The sequence below is a fragment of the Emys orbicularis genome, chromosome 6 (assembly GCF_028017835.1).
Source record: "Emys orbicularis isolate rEmyOrb1 chromosome 6, rEmyOrb1.hap1, whole genome shotgun sequence".
NCBI classification, from domain to species: Eukaryota; Metazoa; Chordata; order Testudines; family Emydidae; genus Emys; species Emys orbicularis.
The window spans coordinates 96,111,297-96,131,167 of NC_088688.1; the positions used below are offsets into that span (position 1 = coordinate 96,111,297).

The 19,871-nt window shown below is 41.3% G+C and overlaps 1 protein-coding gene across 1 annotated transcript in view; it reads left to right on the forward strand.

The window, feature by feature from the left end:
* Positions 1-435: 435 nt before the first annotated feature.
* SMC5 (structural maintenance of chromosomes 5) overlaps positions 436-19,871 on the forward strand; it is an 81,116-nt gene continuing 61,680 nt past the window's right edge. The window contains exons 1-6 of the mRNA XM_065406162.1: positions 436-602; positions 3,031-3,172; positions 4,894-4,946; positions 15,420-15,582; positions 16,716-16,850; positions 18,721-18,861. Coding sequence (XP_065262234.1) covers positions 436-602; positions 3,031-3,172; positions 4,894-4,946; positions 15,420-15,582; positions 16,716-16,850; positions 18,721-18,861 — 801 coding nt within the window. The remainder of the gene's footprint in view (positions 603-3,030; positions 3,173-4,893; positions 4,947-15,419; positions 15,583-16,715; positions 16,851-18,720; positions 18,862-19,871) is intronic.

A 19,871-nucleotide genomic window follows, 5' to 3' on the forward strand; every position in this document is an offset into this window, starting at 1 on the left:
CCCTGTGTGATTCCGTCGTATGCAAATAAGGCGCGCCATCTACGCGGAGACAAGGGTTCAAATTGGGACGCTATTACCCCCCCGCAATCACCATATAAAACCCTAAAAGAGAAGCCCTAACAGAAAGCCCGCAACAGCCAACGTCACAAATACAGCACGTGCCCAAGCTGGCTTGTGGGAAGGCTCCTCCTATCCGTCTCGCGCGTTCGGACCCTTTATACTGAACTGAAAGTAACGAATTGGCCCCACCCCTCTCTCAACCAGTGAGGTTTCACGTGACGCCCGGTGTTCCATTAGCCAACGGACTATGCCTCTCCCCTTCCGTCCCACTCTGTCTACCAATGGGAATAGGGCGCGCGTGTCGGGCTCATTTTCAGCTTAACGGCGCGCGACAAAAGTTTCAGGTTGTGGGCGGTGCTTCAGGTTGGCGCAAAGATGGCGGCCCCGGGCAAACGGAAACTCGGGGCCGCCACTAGCGGCAGCGGCGCCGGGTGGAGTAAGCGAGGCTCGGGGGCTGCCGGGCCAGAGGGAAGCGGCCGGGAGCAGCCGCAGTCGCCCTTCGTGGAGGGCTCTATAGTCAGGGTCACTATGGAGAATTTCCTGTGAGTGCGGCGCCCCCTGCTGCCGGTGCGAGGGGGGGCGGCGGCGGCTCGTGCTGGGGGGCTACGGCCGCACCGCGAGTCCCTGCTCGCCGCCCGCTGGGCCGTGAGGACGGGGGTATTTGGCACTCGGCTAAGGGCCCAGCTCCGGGAGTCAGGAGATCACGCCAGGCTCCCCTCGGCCGGCCTGGGGCTGGGTCGCAAACGGGGCCCTGGGCGCTGGCGGCGCCGCCCCTGCTGTCACGTGCGATAGTGGGAGGGAGCCCGGCTCCAGTGTGGGAACGCGGGGGCCCCAGACGTGTGGGCAGAGCTCGCTGGCCGGTGCCGCTGCTCTGCCAGTGGGGCCGGTGCGGCTTCTGCCTCCCTCCGGGTGCTCTAACTGCTGGGGCTCTGGCTACTGGGGCCGGCCTAGTTCCTCGCACTAGCGGCTTCACGAGACTAGAGTGGCCGGGTGTCGGCCGCCTTGTAAGACGGGCAGCGTGTGTGTCACTGGCTGTACCTTCAGTGTTGGACAGCACCTGGCCGTCATTCACAAACGGCTTGGGCAAGGCGCCGTGTACTGGCTAGCTTCCGCGGTGGCCTTCCCAGGCCTTTCGTGTTCCACACCTCCAGAAAAAACTGTTCTAGCGTTACGGCTGGGGCCAGAAACCTTAAAAAGGTAAATGTAAAGTCAGCACTGACGTCTTCCTGACTCTACAGGCAGATTGGGAAACAACTGCTTTTGGAGGTGTGGACTGCCCTATGTATCACAATAGATTAACACTGACACCTAAAGTATGGCAGTTTAAGCCTCAGCATGAAGTATTCAACTGCTGATCATTTAAAGAAGAAACATTTAGGTTATTTGTCTACCCCACAGCCTGTCTCCCACTCCTCTTCAGGTGCCAAAATCCCCAGCAGCCAAACCCTTTACGGGAGGTCTACTTTACAGACCCCTATCAGTATAACTGTTGCAGCTAACCCCCGGGTAGACAGTGCTGTGTTGACAGGAGGGCTTCTCCCACTGACATAGCTGCTGCCCCTCAGAGAGGTGGACAAACTACACCAACAGGAGAAGCTCTCCTGATGACATAGGCTAGGTCTACACTACAGGGGGATGGGGGTCGATCTAAGATACGCAACTTCAGCTACGTGAATAGTGTAGCTGAAGTTGCGTATTTTAGGTCGACTTACCTGGCTGTGAGGACGGCGGCGAGTCAACCGCTGCCGCGCCGCCGTCGATTCCGCTTCCCCCTCTTGCTGCGGTGGATTTCTGGAGCCGATGGCAGAGCCGTCGGGGATCAATTTTATCGCGTCTTCACTAGACGCGATAAGTCGATCCCCAATAGATCGATTGCTACCCGCCGATCTGGTGGGTAGTGAAGACGTGCCCATAGTAGCGTCTGCAGTGAAGTGGTGCAGTGAAGTGGTACAGTGGCGCAGCTGTACCACTATACATGAAGACAAGCCATTACTTATATCCCTGAGCTCTTCTACAGTGCGGCTAAGTGTTGTCAGTAAAATCTCTTTGGCAATTGGAAAATTTAAAAGGAATGGACAGTAGAAGATACTGAGTTTAATGTAAAAATAAATGGCACAGGAGGTACAGTACTGACTGTATTAATTGTATTCATTATTTGTAGTGCATTAGCACTTAGGAACTAAGTAATAGATCATGACTTCACTGTGCTAGGCACTGTACAAACATATAACTAAACCATTGTCTCTACCCCAAAGAGCTCTTTAATATTAGTTTTAATTAAAATTCTCAGATTTTGTAACTAAATGAATTTATCACAGAAATTTCAGATTGGACTGGAAATTTCAGTCTACTGACAGAAGCTGGGAACCATGCTGCAGATCTTAGATCTGGCTTGCTGTGGTATCACACAGGCCTTTGGTACAGATTTTGCCTTCTAAGATCTGCAACTACAGGAGACAGCCTTCTGCCTACCTGAGTCAAATCTGACGGACTTAGAAACAATCAACTGAACAAAAAGTGTTTAAATCAGCCTTGCAAAATTCAACTTGTCCATTTTCCCTAAAAGACTAACATTTTTTGGTTGTTGTTTTGACAGATGGGTAAAATATTAAGGATGAAATCTTGGCTCCATTGATGTTAAGGGGGGCTATGCAGCTGATTCAGTGGAGCCAGGATTTTACTCTAAGCTTTTCATTCTCCGCAGTCGTCATGGTAAAGGATAGACGTGCTGCAGCTGGTATATTTTCATTACACTGTTAAATGATATGGGATTAGGGTTTTTTGCCATGTGTTGAGCTTTTCTAGAAAACAATGTTTAGAAAAGACTTCAATCTTAGAAGTATTGCTTTATCATATTTAAAACAATGTCAGAATGGCGCTGAGGCAAATATGCTTGTTTTGCATGAAACTGTGATTGATTTTTCTGGTCTATATCACTGTCTATTAGCCTAAAATGATGGTTTCTTTCAGAACATATGATAATTGTGAAGTGTCTCCAGGACCCCATTTGAACATGATAGTAGGAGCTAATGGAACAGGAAAATCAAGCATTGTTTGTGCCATTTGTCTGGGATTGGCAGGAAAACCTTCTTTCATAGGGCGTGCAGACAAGGTGAGTGCAAATTTTTGAGATCTAGACATTTAACTTAATAATTTAGGGCACAGTCCAGCAGGAATAGCCGTAATCCTGGTGCTTTGTAAACTCCAGGTGGATAATAATACCTCAGCAGGTCAATCTGCTGCAGAAACAAAACCTCTCTGAATTGTCCAGCTCTGCTGTAGCTCTACAAAGAGCTCTGCAGCTGTAATGTTGTTCTTCTGCTTATTAACCTGACTGAGCTTTTGTGTTCGGTCTGGAAGCACTTGATTCATGTTGGGACCTCTTTAAATTTTCCAGCTAACACAACCTACTTAGAGAAATTGAAGCATGTAGGAATAGTGTTAATTCCTACATTTTCAGTGTTTCACTTTATTACTTTAATCACTTCTAAGTCTTTTTTTCATCAGAGCTTCCAAAATGCATGGAATCTGTGAAAGTCTGAGGTACTTATCAGTTGATAATTGATATCAAATGGGTTTGTGTTAGACAGCAAATTAGATGATTTAGGGGGTACATAATGCTTTTGGGTAAGAGCCTTATAGAGTGTTGAAATGTGTTATTGACAGCATTATTGGCAATATGAACACTCTTAGTCCAGAATAAGAGTGCCTTGTACCTGTTTATCTTAATGCATTTTAGATACATGTTCAACTAAACAGGAACAAATAACTCTTATTCCGGAGTAAGAATGTCAACATATGGGGTTAATTGGGAACAACTCCATGTGTAGAGAATCCCTAAATGTATTTCTTTGGGTGGGCTCAGCACATCCTGTTCATATGTTGCAGTGACATTGCAGCCCTGATAGTAAAATGCTCCAACGAGCACTGCTACAAGAAGGTTCCACCATCAGAGCTGCACTGTCAGCATATTCCATGAATATGAATATGTAGAGTCCATCTTTAAGAACTTTGGTTAGAGGTGAATAAAATGTCATTTTTTTCTTTAATAATACACTTCTCCTTTATAAAAGTGTAGTGTATTTATGGTATATTGAAAGTGGACCTTTTGAATAGGCAGTAGGATTTTCTAATCTACTTATTTGTTGGTTTGACCTTTTTATATGTGTGTTTGAAAATTAAGAGGGTATATTTAAAGTTGGTTTAGTGATAATGGATGGATTATATAGCTGTCAGGAATTGGCTGAATCCCTTTAACTGTTCCAGACTTTTTAATGACTTTTTCCTCCCCATGCCCAAGGGGTTCAATTTTTTGTAAAAATAGATGGGCTTGGAGCCAAATTAGACATCTCTTAATCACATTCATTTGTATTTTCTAGCAGTAGGCAATATGACTGTCTGAAATTCCTTCTTCTGTGTAACTTGATTCAAGGGCCAGTCTAATATAGGGCATCAGTCTTGGAGCAGATCATGAAGTACAAAAAACTGTTGTAGAGCTCTTTAGACAAAAAAAGAGCCATATTCTCTCTTTCCCCTGTAGAAGAAACTGAAGCTTTAGAGAGGGAGGGAGGCAGAAGTTTTGTATACAATTCTAATTTCCTCGTAACAGGATTTCTCTAGTTATTGCCCAGGCATAATCTTTATTGTAACTACATATGAGGGAATTGTATGCATGGCAGCATTGTAAATTGGTACTAGTTATTGGCATACCTATTCCAAATCAGTCATTAAATCTAAATTGTCTTTTAAGTCTGATTTTTAAATATATTTTTAATAGATACCTTTTGTATTTAATATTTTAAAATACTGGTTCCTGTAACTTTTGCTCTGCAGGTTGGTCTGTATGTAAAGCGAGGGTGCTCAAAAGGCTGGGTTGAAATTGAACTGTAAGTACTAAAACCATTTTTGCTGACTTTATCTTGTGTTTTTGTTTTAATAAACAGATTTGTAAAAAGTGTTGTAGACAGCATCTATTGAGGCACTGGTGATTTGTGGTGTGTAAAGAGTACTTTATTGAAGCACAAGCTTAGTGTAATAAATTTTAAAGTGTCAGATAACTGGTTTGTAAGAAATGATTCATTAGCTAGCTAACAATTTGTCATTTTCTGCTGCAGCTTGCCTAATCTTTAAGGGAGGCTCCCAGCATGCAGAAAAGGAAAGAAAAGTCATATATAGAAAGCAAGTGCCTTGACTTAATCATGTTAGATTTTGGTGTATTTAATGTTGTGATGCAAATACTGTTTTATGTAAACACTTATAACCATTAATATAATGTAATTATATCCAAATTGTTCTATATTTAATAAAAATAACATTAAAACTCTTCAGGAACCTTTCTCCAACCTTACATTGCAACATATCTTTGCATAGTACTTGTTGGGTCCTTGCCCCAAAGAACTTAGACTGCATCAAACAAACAGAAAAGACAACAGACAGAAGAATAGGGAGGGAGGAGAGGCAGGGTAAAGTAATAAAAGGTAGTATAACATTTCCTGTAGACTAAAAGGGACCAAACAGTTGGCCTCAAACCTGGATGGGGCGGTTGAACAAAGACTGACCCATTCCGAAGAGACTTCTTTGAAACCAAGCACAGGAGGTGATATTAGAAGCTGATAAACTAGTAAAAATATTGATTGGGTAGGAAAGAGATGCCAAGGTGACAGCTGATTACCTGTGGGGGGGGGGGGGGGAACTGAAGGAGGTTATCCTAGATCTTGAGGAAACAGTGAACCTTGGTAGAGAAGTTGGTTCTAGGACAAGGAATAACTGACCTGCCAACAGCTGCATGGCTTGGTGATGAGTGGGAATCTGGTTGCAGAATTGGAGAAAGAAAGAAAGAAGAAATATGGAATAATTGCTTCCTCAGCTCAAGATGAGGTTCTGTTGCTCTCCTGTAATGGGGGAAAATCATGGCTAATGAAAGGGAATCTGTTTTTTTTCTCCTGAGCATGGAAACAAAGTACAATCATCATCCTAATAACAAGATTCTATGAGTAATTAAGGAAGAAAAGGAAGTAAAAAAGGAAGATAGCAAGGACTGCATTACCAGAAAGGAGGTGTGGGGTGGTGTAGGTGTGTGTTTTGTTTGTTAAAGATGGTGCAACAGTCTTTCACCTGGACAATACAATACCAGACAACACCTTAGATGAATGGACAATAATAGGAAAAGGTGGGTCTTAAAAAAATCTACTTCACTCCAGTAGATCTTTTGAGATTTTCTTCTTTGTATGTCTTAGTTTCCTCTTGTGGTGTGTTTGAGGATTTACATGTTGTAACATACAGTTTAAAGACAAGATATTGTGGTTTTATAGCAGAGATGGGCATTATGTATTCTTGTGGAATGGAGCTAGCCAACCTTGTTCTAAGGATCAACCCCTTTAAGAACAGGCAGTATAGTATAAGTGGAACTGGAAGTTAATTATGTATGTTAATTTGCTCATAACATGGCGAAAATGCAAGGGGTGTATGGAACTTAGTGAAGAGGGTCAGAGACCTACTTGCGTGTGCACCAGGCTCAAGAAGGCAAGGTGGAGTTAGGCTATTTGCCCGGAAACTCTAGAGCCTCAACATCTAACTCTGGCCATTCAGCATATGCAATAAAGATCTCTTTCCTACAATTCTGCCTGCCATGTCGCTTATTGGTAACAAAATATGTAGTTCAGTCAAGTGATAGAGTCAAGTAAGCAGGAAGACTGTGAGTAGCCAATCTCTCACTGGTAAGCTACTATGGAGCAACCTCTATCATCTTAATACTTCTTTCCGTCTCCTTCTGGGGAAATGCAGATCCCACAATTCCAAGTTTTAGAACAGAACTGGCTTTTCCTGGAACAAAACTTCCCTTAAAGGAGTCAGACTACCCTGTTACACAAGCAAAGGAATGAATGGTGGACACTTAGTACAGCATAGCTTAGGGACACTCATTTCTTCTCACCTGTCGGGTTTTAAGAAGAGAGTGCAGTCACCAATGCAGGTGTAAACAGAAGTCTGTCCAAACACACGTCAGAGAATGAGAATTTTGCTGTCATGCAGAGAATACTGTCTCAGAGAGAGGCCTATCACAATGTGGGTGGTACAGGAAGAGTGAATTAGCAAAAATCCAGGGGGCTATTCAAGGAATACATAGACAAGGGGAGGAGAAAGAAACTGAACATGATAGATCCCCAGCTTCTGATGATACAAAATACTGTAAATAGAGGCAGAAAGTGATAAGAAAAGAACAAGGAATAATAGCACCATATCAAAACTAATCAAGGTAGATCTTAGTACAAGAAGGTAAAGAAAGGCAGAGGAAAGTGGCACGATCGGGACATGCATATATACAGTGGAAGTGGACTCGAGACATTTGTGGTTAGTCACAAAGTAGACTGCAAACCCTGTGCATTACTGATGGGATAAGTTAATCTTCTTGGAAGAATAAAGCTCACTTAGTTTATTCTCAGCATATTTATGTCTATTTGAACAAGGTACGTAGATGCTTTATGTGATAAAAATAGCTTGTCAAATGGCTTAAATGTAATAAAATCTCAGGGACAGAAAGTACCGCCCTTCCTAAAGCAAGTTTTTTACAGAGACTTCTTTTACTGAGAAATCTCACATTACAAAAATTTGTGCTGAAAATGACAAGTGAAGGGTCTCAGTAACATCCTTACTGGGGGAACAATTCAATCAAATGCAAAATTTGATACAAAGAGCCCTTGTATGATAATTGAAAGCAACTCTGCCATTTGATACATTGAACTTTCACAAGTTAAAAAAGCTGAAGAGCTTTGAGTATGCTATACTCCTTCATCAGGGTTTGAAGTCATTGGGAATTGTGCTCCAAAGTTACTTTTCATGCTTTTGAAAATACCACCCTAAATATGGTGCCTAAACATTTAGGAGCGTAACTTTAACATCCTGTTTTTGAAAAACTTGGCCAATATGTATTTATTTTTAATCACTTAACAATGAAACTATACTTATACATTTTGTTTTGGAAGTAAGATTTTGTCACTAAGAAATAGTTTGTAATAAAAATGTTAACTTCTGCTGCAAACACTTGTCTACATGCTTAACTTGAAGTCATACATTATCTGAAAGCTTGTGTCTTCTTTAAGGTGAGGTATGGCATTTCTGTTACCATAGAAATGGAGTAAACAGTGACACCATCAACATGTTAAAATGACCACTGCGAAATATTTGCATTCTTTTCTGTTAGTTTAATGACTGTATTTCAGGACATAAAATTGGATTTCTTTGACCTCACAGCCTTACAATAACCATCTAAATGGTAAAACAAAATCTAATAATACATTTGTATAGCATGCTCCAGGCCTCAGATGCTAGAGTCAAGCCACATAGAGCATGGCTGAATTGCTTGCCAGCAAGCATTTGATCTGCAGTGCAAGCTACATGTACATCAGAATCAACAAGGTCTAGCAATCCTGAGTCTCCTCAAAATTTCCCAGTACATGCAATAAAGCAGCACAGGGTGTGAAAACCACCCAAGTGAATCACATTGGTACCAAGTTCATTTGGGAAGGTCCATTTCACTTGCTGAGCAACAACATAGATGGTCTGAATCCCTGATCTGAACAGCATGCTGTTGTCCTAGAGCTGCTGACATTTCTTTACATTTCAGTATTTTAGTATAGACTGTGGCCATGGCAGCTGGTTTGGCATCCACAGTAGTAGGTTAAGTCAACCAAATCAATCATATCTGCTGCTTGCCTATAAATGTGGCATATTTTGCTCTTTGGAGCTAGAGTTAGTGCATATGCACCTGCCATGTGCATATGCACTAACTCTTTGGTGCAAGCTTGTGGTTGAAACCAGTCCAAAATACAATCACTTGAATGTGAACAGTATCACCCATTGTTATATGCGGTGGTGTTGTAGCCATGTTGGTCCCAGGATATTAGAGAGACAAGGTGAGTGAGGTAGTATCTTTTATTGGACCAACTTCTGTTGATGAGAGAGACAAACTTTTGAGCTTATACAGAGCTCTTCTTCAGGCCTGGGAAACTAACTCCAAGAGTCACTGCTAAATGCAAGATTTGAACAGATTGTTAAACATAAGTAGTTAACGCATATTTCAAGGGACCATTAGTTAGTTGATTTAGTTTCCCAGACCTGAAGAAGAGCTCTGTGTAAGGTCGAAAGTTTGTCTCTCTCACCAACAGAAGTTGCTTCAATAAAAGATATTACCTCACCCACCTTGTCTCTCTAACAATATCATTGTCATTTGGTATTGGTAGGACATCACAAGGTAGTAGTCTTAAAAGACCACAGGAGAGATCTCAGCCAGTGTTCATTTGTAGGTAATGAGTTTTTCTCAAATACTTTTTCATGCGTAGTCTGTTCTGGAGGTGTTCTAGGTTTTTCAAATGCTTCAGATTGCATAAGAAATTCTGATTGCCTGGAGAAAGTAAGTGTCTTTTCTTTCCCATGGTTCAATGGTAGTCCAGCATCACAAGAAATATCTGCAGACTGTTCTTGAAATACCACTCTAGCCATTGAGTAGAAGGCCTTCTTTCCATCAGTGGTCTCTACATTTTTGTCTATGGGTATATCTACACTGCGATAAAACACTTGCAGCTGGCCTGGGTCAGCTGACTTGGGCTTGTGGTGCTCGGGCTCGGGTTGGAGGACTATACTGCAACTTTATGGATGCTTGGGCTGGAGCCTGGGCTCTGAGACCCTCCCCTGTCATAGGGTCTCAGAGCCCAGACTCCAGTCCAAGCCCAAATGTCTACACTGCAATTTTATAACACTGCAGCCTGAGCCCTGTGAGCCCAAATCAACTGACCTGGGCCAGCCAAGGGTGTTTTTTTTGCAGTGTAGACATACCCTATATCAGGGGTGGCCAACCTGAGCCTGAGAAGGAGCCAGAATTTACCAATGTACATTGCCAAAGAGCCACAGTAATACGTCAGCAGCCCCCCAGCAGCTCCCACTACCCAGCAGCCTTGCCAGCGCCTCCCCCTTCCTCCCCGCACCTCCCGATCAGCTGTTTTGTGGCATGCAGGAGGCTCGTGGGGAGGGAGGGAGGAAGAGCAAGGGCAGTTGAGCAGTGAGCACACCCCGGCACATTGGAAAGTTGGCACCTGTAGCTCCAGCCCAGGAGTCGATGCCTATAGAAGGACCCGCATATTAACTTCTGAAGAGCCGCATGTGACTCCGGAGCCACAGGTTGGCCACCCCTGCCCTATATTATCATCTCCTTAATGGATGAGAATTACAGCGGCATCAAGTGGTACAACTCCATTTGGAATAAACACACCTCCTGGAGTTTTTCTCCTTCCGTTTTTGGAGCACTAGTGATGGACCACCTCAGCTCATCATGGATTCTGCATCAATTATGAAGCTGTAGTATGTCAATTAATTGGACGACCCAAATTCATGGTGTGATAATTGTGGAACTGTTAAATATATGCATTCTGCAATTGAGAAGCACCTTTGAATATCTTCTGAAGGATGATATGCATTGCTGGCTGAATTAAATACCTCTTTATCAACCAAAGGACAAACTCCTGTACCAAGTGGGGCACAAAAGTAGCTGACCTCGATAAATGACAATCACCTGGCTTTGGATAGTATTCTGAGGCTTTCATTTCGGCTATTTCAGACCAAAGGATTGAAGCAGCATTATGCAAAACCACTTGTACGTTTGAAAGTAGTTCATCAGGCTCACTCACCAAAAGAACATCCCCAAAATCTTTGGATGACTTGAGTACCTGCTTCAGATTACTAGCAGCTTGAATAGTATCAGCTAATGTTACTGTTCTCCACAGAGCAATGGTAGACTTGCCTTGTCCATGCTGTGCATGGAATGAAATTGCAGAACCATAGTGTTTTTCTGATTTTGTCTGTAATGTGCTACTGGAATAGCTTGCAGTTTCTACATCTGATGAAAGCAGACCTTAATATCTTTTTAGCAGCTTGGACAAGAGAAGAGCCTTCTGGCACATAAGATCATTGTCTATCTCTTCAACTGCATCCTTAGCAATTAAGTCTTCCACAGATATTCTGCAGAACATGTCATCTTCTCCTCTTTGAAATGCTGCCTCCATTAGATTTGTTGCTCTCTTGTCTTTCTTGCGTGGTTTTTCTCAAGCAAACAATGCAACAGGACCAATCGCTGCAGGATGTGCTTGCTGTGGTGGCAATAGAAGCAGGTGAATGTGATGGTCTCTGATCAGATTCAGTCTGTTTTTCTTTCCTTGGTTCAGTACAACTCTGACATGCCAAATTCAACTTGCTTGCATATTTCTGAAAACAGCCCCTGTGACAGAGCATTGGTGGCACATCATCTTTGATGGAAGCTTAAAGGGGCTTGTACTTCCATGTCTTCATATACTGTAACTTTCCTATAGAGATAAAATTCCCAAAGTATATTGTTAACATTGCCACCATTTTTCATTTTGTACAAGTATACAGAATTAGTTCTAAATATTAGTATCAAAATTACCATTTTTGTTTAGTGAGCACTTTGACTGAAGCCTTGTATGAAGCTGTGTATTGTCATCTAACAGTAATACTGACCTGTGTATAACTGTCACTGAATTAAAAAGCTAGTTTATAGAATATTTTAAAGGCTAGTGGTACATGCAAAGGCAATTACAAATTAAAATCTTCCATCGGGCAGACTAGATGCTACATTGTATGTAGTAAAACTTACAATAGAGAAGCATTACATTAGGAATTCATGTATGTTTATATGTGCCCACTATCTGGTACAAACTATGGGCATGCAATCATCAGCGTGAAATTGATATGGTCAGCAAATTTTAATTGAAAGTATAGAAAATATTGTTATTACTTGTGATATGTATTTTGACAATTAAGAATATGCAATGTGAAAACATTTCATGTTATATAGCAGAATGTTGATTTTTGCCATATCTAAACAGCTTCATTTGGGGGAAAAAATACTTGCCCATGCAAAACCAATAAAAATCTCTGTACACTTTCGTTTGGTACCTTTGATCAGTAAACACCACATCAAGGTGTTGAAATTAACTTAAACTAAAACTGTAGTCATAGTCATGTGGCAGTGTTTCTGGAACTGTGCAAAAAATTTTTTGACACTTTTCCCCCTCATTCTGGGAACAACTGTTTCATCTCACCTGTAGACCTACAGCACTACTTGGCAGCTCCACATTATACCTCATCTAAACATATGTAAAATAAGCTTCCAAATGATATAGGTGTGTGTAGGGTGGGTGCATTTAACTCCAAAAAAAATGGCCTTTTTTGTAGAATTGCTACTTACCGTTTAGAGTAAAATGCTATTTTATGAATGGGGAGAGAAAAGGACAGGCTAATGGCATACCACAATTAGAGCACAAAGTGAAATATCAGAGAAAGGATGAATAGGATCACTGGAGTCCAGAATAGTATCTTATGTAGATGATATCCAGTTTACACTGTGAAAGTCATACATTTCTGTAATGTTCTTGATTTAACAAAAGTGTAGTAAAAATCAAAGATGGTGGAACTCCACCTTTCACATCTGTCTGTGGCTAGGAGTTTCTGATCAGTTGGAATTCCTTCATTTTTCTCCATGCTGTATCTCCCCTTGTAGGCTGCAAGGGAGAAGGAATTATCTTCCTTCACCCAGAGTTTCCTGGCTGTTGCGAGGGCATAGTGCGGGGAGTGCAGACTAGCTCTTCAGTTTCTTTGAGTCCTCTCTTCCACCCTACCCTTATCCCAAATAGCTATTGTGCTTGCTCTTAGTGCTCCCAAGTAGCAGAGTAAAAGTGATTCTTGACAATTTCATTACTCTCCTCCAGGGATCTTAATAGTAATTTCTGAACCATTAACAAATTTGGTCATTCTGTTCAGCAAGGTTGTAAGCAGCAGCAGAATACTAATGCTGTTTGGGGACTTGTGAAGATAACTTTCTGAAGGTTAACTAGGGCAATGATCAGCTTCAATGGCTAGATCTTCAAAATAACTTTAAATTCTGCAGAAATGGGTTACTTAGATCACCTTTGTGGCCAAGGATAACCTTTTACTTAATGGAGGGGAGAGGATTTTCAAAACACGTAATGAAGGGGTGATCTTGGACACACATTGACTATACTGCCAAAGTCAAAGGATGCCTACAAGCCTTAAAGAGATCCCCCTAATGCTTTTCCAGGCTCAAATTTTCAAAACTTGTTTAGTTCCCATTTAGCACCCGAATGAAGTGGCTGACAGAGTTCTCAAATGCTCACCACCCATGGAGGAACTTTTCTGAAAATTTGACAACACCCAGGGCTAAGCCTGTTAGGAAACGTGGCCAATTCATTTAGATGCCTAAATGGGAGCCACACACTTTTGAAATCCTGATCCCAGTTGTGGGTGCTGAGCACATCTAAAAATCTAGCCCTAAATCTTTTTTGAATTTTCCACTCTCTCATAGAAAAGATCAACCTAATAAAGATACTACCTGTGTTACAAATTAACAGCATATAACCTTTTGTGAATCTCAGCATAGTATTTAAAAATGCTGTTTTGATAAGAAGTGGGACAGAGGACAGATCTTGCATGAGCCCTGTCAATACAGTGATCAAGATAAGATGGGATTTGGCTCCCAAATATAAAGCTATATCATTGGGCATTCAGTCTTGTGAAAAGGGCCAAAGTGAGACAGTCTGGGGCAGTTGGTGCTGCAATGGGTCTCCAGGTCACACTGTTCTCTGGGAAGTAGTAAGGCAGGTCAAAAGAGATAAATTAAGTAACCCAATCATATCTTACTTGAAGTATGGAGAGGGTCTAATGGTCTATGGAGACCATTAGCTGTGTTAGCTGCAGAAGTCCAAATCTAATTCAATAGTTTGTTTAATTAATAGGGAAGTTTTCAGATGAAATATTAGAATGAGGAAGTGACCAAATATGGGACTACTTACTGATGGGACACCTAATGCCCTTTAGAACTTGAAATGTGTACCCCTCTGTGCCAGCTTGGGTGAATTTGACTCTAGAATCATAACTAATATCAAGATCATCATGTATATAGTGGTGAAGCATTCTTGACTGTGACTGTAATGGAATATCATTAATGACATGGTAGACATTTATAAGGAAGGCATAGGCTTCACGAAAAAGGTATTCACATCCTTATCCCACTTACATCTTAGTGCTGCTTTCCATGCAGCCCCTCATGCTTGGAACCCCACCTTTTCTTTCAAGCTCTGCTCCTTTAAGTCCCTGCTTAAAATAAACTTCTTCCAAAAGGCCTTATAAACCTAATTCTCTCCTTTTAAAGAAGTGTTAACTGAATAGACACTAGAAAAATAAACTAAACCAAATTAATGGCAATTTCAAGATCGAATGCTGACTTCACTGCTTATTTGCTTGCTGATGCATCTCATCCCCCATGTTTTGCTAATTAGATGGTAAGCATTTCAGTACAGGGATCTTGTTTGCATATTTATTTGTGAGGTGTCTGTACTTTTAGTGTTTTAAACAGAAAATAAAAAAGTAATACTTGTTAGTTTAGTACTATAAGATTATTGTTTTCCTCAGGAATGAGTACAATATAAATGGAATATACATACATATCTAAATCTGTACTATGCAGTAACAGAGACATTTCAGATGTTTTAAACTATAGCTGTGTGTGTTTTTTAAAAATCTATTTACTACAGTCACTTTAGAACTTGTTAAATATTGCTACTGTTCACACATGTTTTTGAAACAATTATACTGATACATTCACATGAGTAGTATACTCACATGAATAATCTCATTGGCTTCAGTTGAGTGAAGATTTTTCAGGAACTAATGGGTCTAGTCATGTGAGCAAGGAGTATTTTTGTGAGTAATGGCTTGTAGAATTAACTCGTCACCTTGTACCATTAGATAATATGCAGCAGTTCCTATTACATTCCTGAATTTGAATATCTCTAGTATCCAGTAATTTTGTATTAACATTTGTATTATTCACTTGCTAGTGATAGTCATTACCATCAGAAATTTTGGAGCTTTTTTACTTAAAGCAACAAGATGTGTTACCAGTGCAGTCTGTGGGCTGGTCTACACTGGGGTGGGGGTGGGGGGTCGATGTACGATACGCAACTTCAGCTACGGGAATAGCGTAGCTGAAGTCACGTATCTTATTTTGACTTACCTCGGGTCCTCACGGCGCGGGATCGACGGCTGCGACTCCCCCGTCGACTCCGCTACCGCCGCTCGCCCTGGTGGAGTTCCGGAGTCGGTGGGAGCGCATTTGGGGATCGATATATCGTGTCTAGATGAGACGCAATATATCGATCCCCGATAGATCGATTACTACCCGCCGATTCGGCGGGTACTCTGGACGTACCCTTCATGTATATTTCCAAAGTTGCTAAAAGTGTAAACACTTAACATCTCTTTTTTCTATTAATCAGGTTTAAGACTCCTAAAAATCTCATTATCAAACGTGAGATTCATGTAGCAAACAATGCATCAGTGTGGTTTGTCAATAAAAAGCCTTCAACCCTGAAAATAGTAGAGGAGCAGATTGCAGCCTTAAATATCCAAGTGGGCAATCTGTGCCAGTTTCTTCCTCAGGTAGGAGAGACAATAACAGATACAAATTGAGTACTGCTTTTTTGGGGGGAGGGAGGGAGGGAGAAGGGGATTGTGACTTTTTAGTAGAGGGACTAGAGGTAGCTCTTTGGAAGGCCAAAAAGGGTAAAAAAAAAAAAACCACCACCCAATTTTAACCATTGAATCATGAATTATTTTTAATATTTTTGTGTGTGTGCGGGTGTGTATGGCATGCATAATGTTTTAAGGCTCACTAATTTTGTCAAATTAGGTAATCTTCCATTATAAGGGAGCATGTGTTGGAGATGGCATGGTCCAATGGATAGGGATCAAGTTTAGGAGGCTGGAGGCCTGCACTAGGCTTGTTATGTGATCTTTCCCCCCCTGTATCTCATTGAATTGGGGGTCATGATATTTGCCCTAGTTTGGAAAGTGCCTTGAGTCTATGGATGAAAAATAATCTAAAGTATTAAGTATCTTTAAATATATGATACATTCTCAGAACAAAGCCAAGAGGAACCTGGGTATGTTTGGGAAAAGAAAAGTAGCAGAGAGCTCCATCATGTAGATAGTTGGCCTCCTAGCATGTCTGAACTTGAGAACAGACAAATTTAATTAGACGCTCTCTAGACTAGGGGTAAAAAGTGTCATTTTAAAACCTGCTGGCTGACATATTTTAATCAGGTGGTGTTTAAACTATGTTTATTAATGCAGTAGCTAATATTTTTTTAAAATCAGTTTTTCAGTGTAGGAAAATGACCTTAGAACAAATTCTGGGAATGTGGCAGAGTGAAATTTTGAGCACTTAGGTTTTCCAGGGTGTTTTTGTTTTTGTTTTTGTTTGGAGAAGTGTTCAAAGTGATTCCCAGAAAGCCATGGACAAAATTTGATAACAATTAGATTTTTCAGCCAGGAGAACTATGAATAGATCATATGCTAACTATAACGGAGTTACAGGGCTGGCTGTAATACATAACTGAGGTGCACATTTAATAATAATTTATTGACTAACTTCCAAAGCTGTCTGACATGTAACTCTATGTTGTACGTGCATATTAGCTTGAGATAGGCCAATATATTGCAATAAAATATTACTTTTTTGCAATATTATAACAGACCTGCGACAACATTGGTTTTTGGTTTCTGCTTTGCAGGACAAAGTTGGGGAATTTGCAAAACTGTCCAAGACTGAGCTTCTTGAAGCTACAGAGAAATCAGTTGGCCCACCAGAAATGTACCAATTCCACTGTGAACTAAAAAACTTCAGAGAGAGAGAGAGAGAACTTGAGGTAAGTACCTACATAGTAGAGGGACAGTGGTAGGAGGGATTTTCATAGACTTTCCAGTTTCTTTTTGTTTTTAACTATGATCAATAATAAGTAGATGTCAGGTAGTTTTGTACAATGTGATGCTTTTACAGGAGTAATTGTTTGTTTCTGACTTTATGCTCACTTGTACAATGACATAATAAGGAAGTATTCCTATTTAAAAGTTGGGCTTCTGGCCAGGGAAGATAGTGTCAATGTAGAATTAACTGGCCAAGCTTGCAAAGGCCTTAAACTCAATTCAGTGGCATTTGTCTTCTGTATGTAATACAATTAATGTTTGAACGCCACATCCTATCACGTCCAAAATTTCCGGGAATGTTCTAGGCATAAGTGTCCAGAACATTATTGATTTGGGGGAAATCTGAAAACTCAAAGGGAAAAAATGGGCGCACATGAAGCCTCTGCCATCTCATTAGTACAGCCACAGCTTCAATCACTTATGCCATTGTCTGTAAATCAAACAACTAATTAATTACACCCATTAATGCTTAACAATTAACAGTACCCTATCTCATCTCTGCCTGTCCTCTGAATAAAGTTTAGTATGTTGACATAATTTATTTTCCAGTTATAAAGAATAATAATGGTTAGGGAAATGGGGCTGAATGGCGGGCATGCACACAGCTCCTAACTTACGGGGTAGAATATTATATGACAAACAGTGACATTGACTAGGTACTATGGCAGGGGTCGGCAACGTTTGGCACGCGGCTCGCCAGGGTAAGCACCCTAGCGGGCCGGGCCAGTTTATTTACCTGCTGACGCGGCAGGTTCAGCCGATCGCGGCCCCCACTGGCCGAAGTTTGCCGTCCTGGGCCAATGGGGGCGGCGGGAAGCCGCGGCCAGCACATCCCTCGCCCGCGCCGCTTCTCGCCGCCCCCATTGGCCTGGGACGGCGAACCGTGGCGAGTGGGGGCCGCGATTGGCCGAACCTGCCGCGTCAGCAGGTAAATAAACTGGCCCGGCCTGCCAGGGTGCTTACCCTGGCAAGCCGCATGCCAAACGTTGCCGACCCCTGTACTATGGAGATACCAAGCTAATAATTAAATGTCACTTTGTTTGCCATATAATATCTTTATAGTCTCTGTGATAACCTGTTAATCTAACTAAGCAAGATAGATAAAGGAATTATAAAGAGGTGCAAAACTAATAGTTATAAAATATCTCTTCTAATTAGTAGTGAAAGTAGAGATATTTTGTTCAGTTAAGAATTAATTCAAGAAAGAACAAAATGTATAATGCAGTAATGAAAAATAGTCCCCCCCCCCCCTCCTGTTGACCAGTAGAGAATAATTTGTTTGATCAGAAAATGTTTGTTTTTTAAAGATTAGGTTGTGTTTGAATTACTCTGGTTACCTGTTGTTATTTGCATTGTTGTAGCCATGTTGATCCCGGGATATTAGAGAAACAAGGCGGGCGAGGTAATATCTTCTATTGGACCAGGTTCTGGTGGTGAAAGAGACACGCTTTTGAGTTTGTAGTCTCGAAAGCGTGTCTCTTTCACCACCAGAACTTGGTCCAATAAAAGATATTGGCTCACCCACCTTGCATCTGATTACCTATATCAAACTTGAGTTTCCATGACACCATTATGTGGGAAAAGTTGTCCTGCATCTTCCAGTACTGATGGCTATAACTAGTGGTTTGACTCTCCCTTTTTTGAAAAATGAAATTCAGTTGCAATTGAAACACAAAAAGCTACTGTTCTAAAACTTCTGTCTAATCCTTAATTTCTTCTCGTTGACATACTTTTCATAATTTCTGCATACCCCTTTGTATTTAGTTATTTTAGTACAGCAAAATAAATAGTGTAAAATATATTTTCTGACAGAATTCATTGCAAGAGAAAACTAATTTCTTGGAGAAAATGAAGCAAAGAAATGAACGGTATAAACAAGATGTGGAGAGATACTATGAACGCAAACGTCATCTAGATTTAATAGAGATGCTTGAGAGAAAAAGACCGTGGGTGGTAAGTTTTTTCCAATTTTTCTGAAAAACTATTATAAACCCGCCATCTTTTTAAAAAGAGAGAGTTACTATGCAGTGAAATAATTTTTTTCCAACCCAGAATAGCCCAAGCACTACCAACATTACAGAAAGTATATAATTGTCCTGAAACATTGTGTTCTACCCCTGGCCTCACTTAGCTTTTGCCTAGTTGCACCTATTGCTTCCAGCAATGGCTTGTACTTCATGCTTTAAAAAGAAGGCAGAGTGACTCCCTCCGCTAGACCAATCGTTCAGTACTGTATTATGGGTTGGTGGTATTTCCAAGCAGCTGATCACCTTGTGCCCTACAGCATAATGAATGATGGGTCTTTTTGTTGCTTCAGAAGTAAGCCTTGCAGTGAGTTTCACAAAATGTTTTGTCATACAAGCGCCTAGAGCTGGAGATAAGTGCTTTAAAGAAATCAAAATAAATAAGAGACTTGCTGGGTTAAAGGTAAATCATTTTGGCTTGCTTTAATAACCATCTTCTTATGTCCACAAGAGTCTGAATTATTTTGAATTACAAAATGTGATATTTCAAAACTGACTCAGAATTGGAGAATCAAAGCCATCAATTAAGCTGGGGTTGTTTAGTATTTTGAGGCATTATGTCATTATTATATTTACTCTGCTTTCATGCCATTGATTAAAGTTTCCTTCATGGGCTTAAATTAATGAAGTGTATGTGGCAAATGTTTGGATCTCATTCACACTGACTGAAATTCACAGAGGGTGCAGAAAGCCTGGCCCTCTACGGTAGGTTAGCCGTGTAGTGGCGCTGCATGAGGGGAGTTGCAGGTGTAGCAACCACAGAGAAGCCCCCTGTACATTAAGGAAGAAGCCTCCATGCCAGCCATTGATGAGTAGACTTGAGGAAGGGCAACAGGATTCATAGTTATGTGACTCAGGTGCCCCAACCCACAGTACAAATGCTATGAAAGGACAGCTACTGTGGGACATGGGCTATAGCCTTCCAACCTGGCAGTGGAG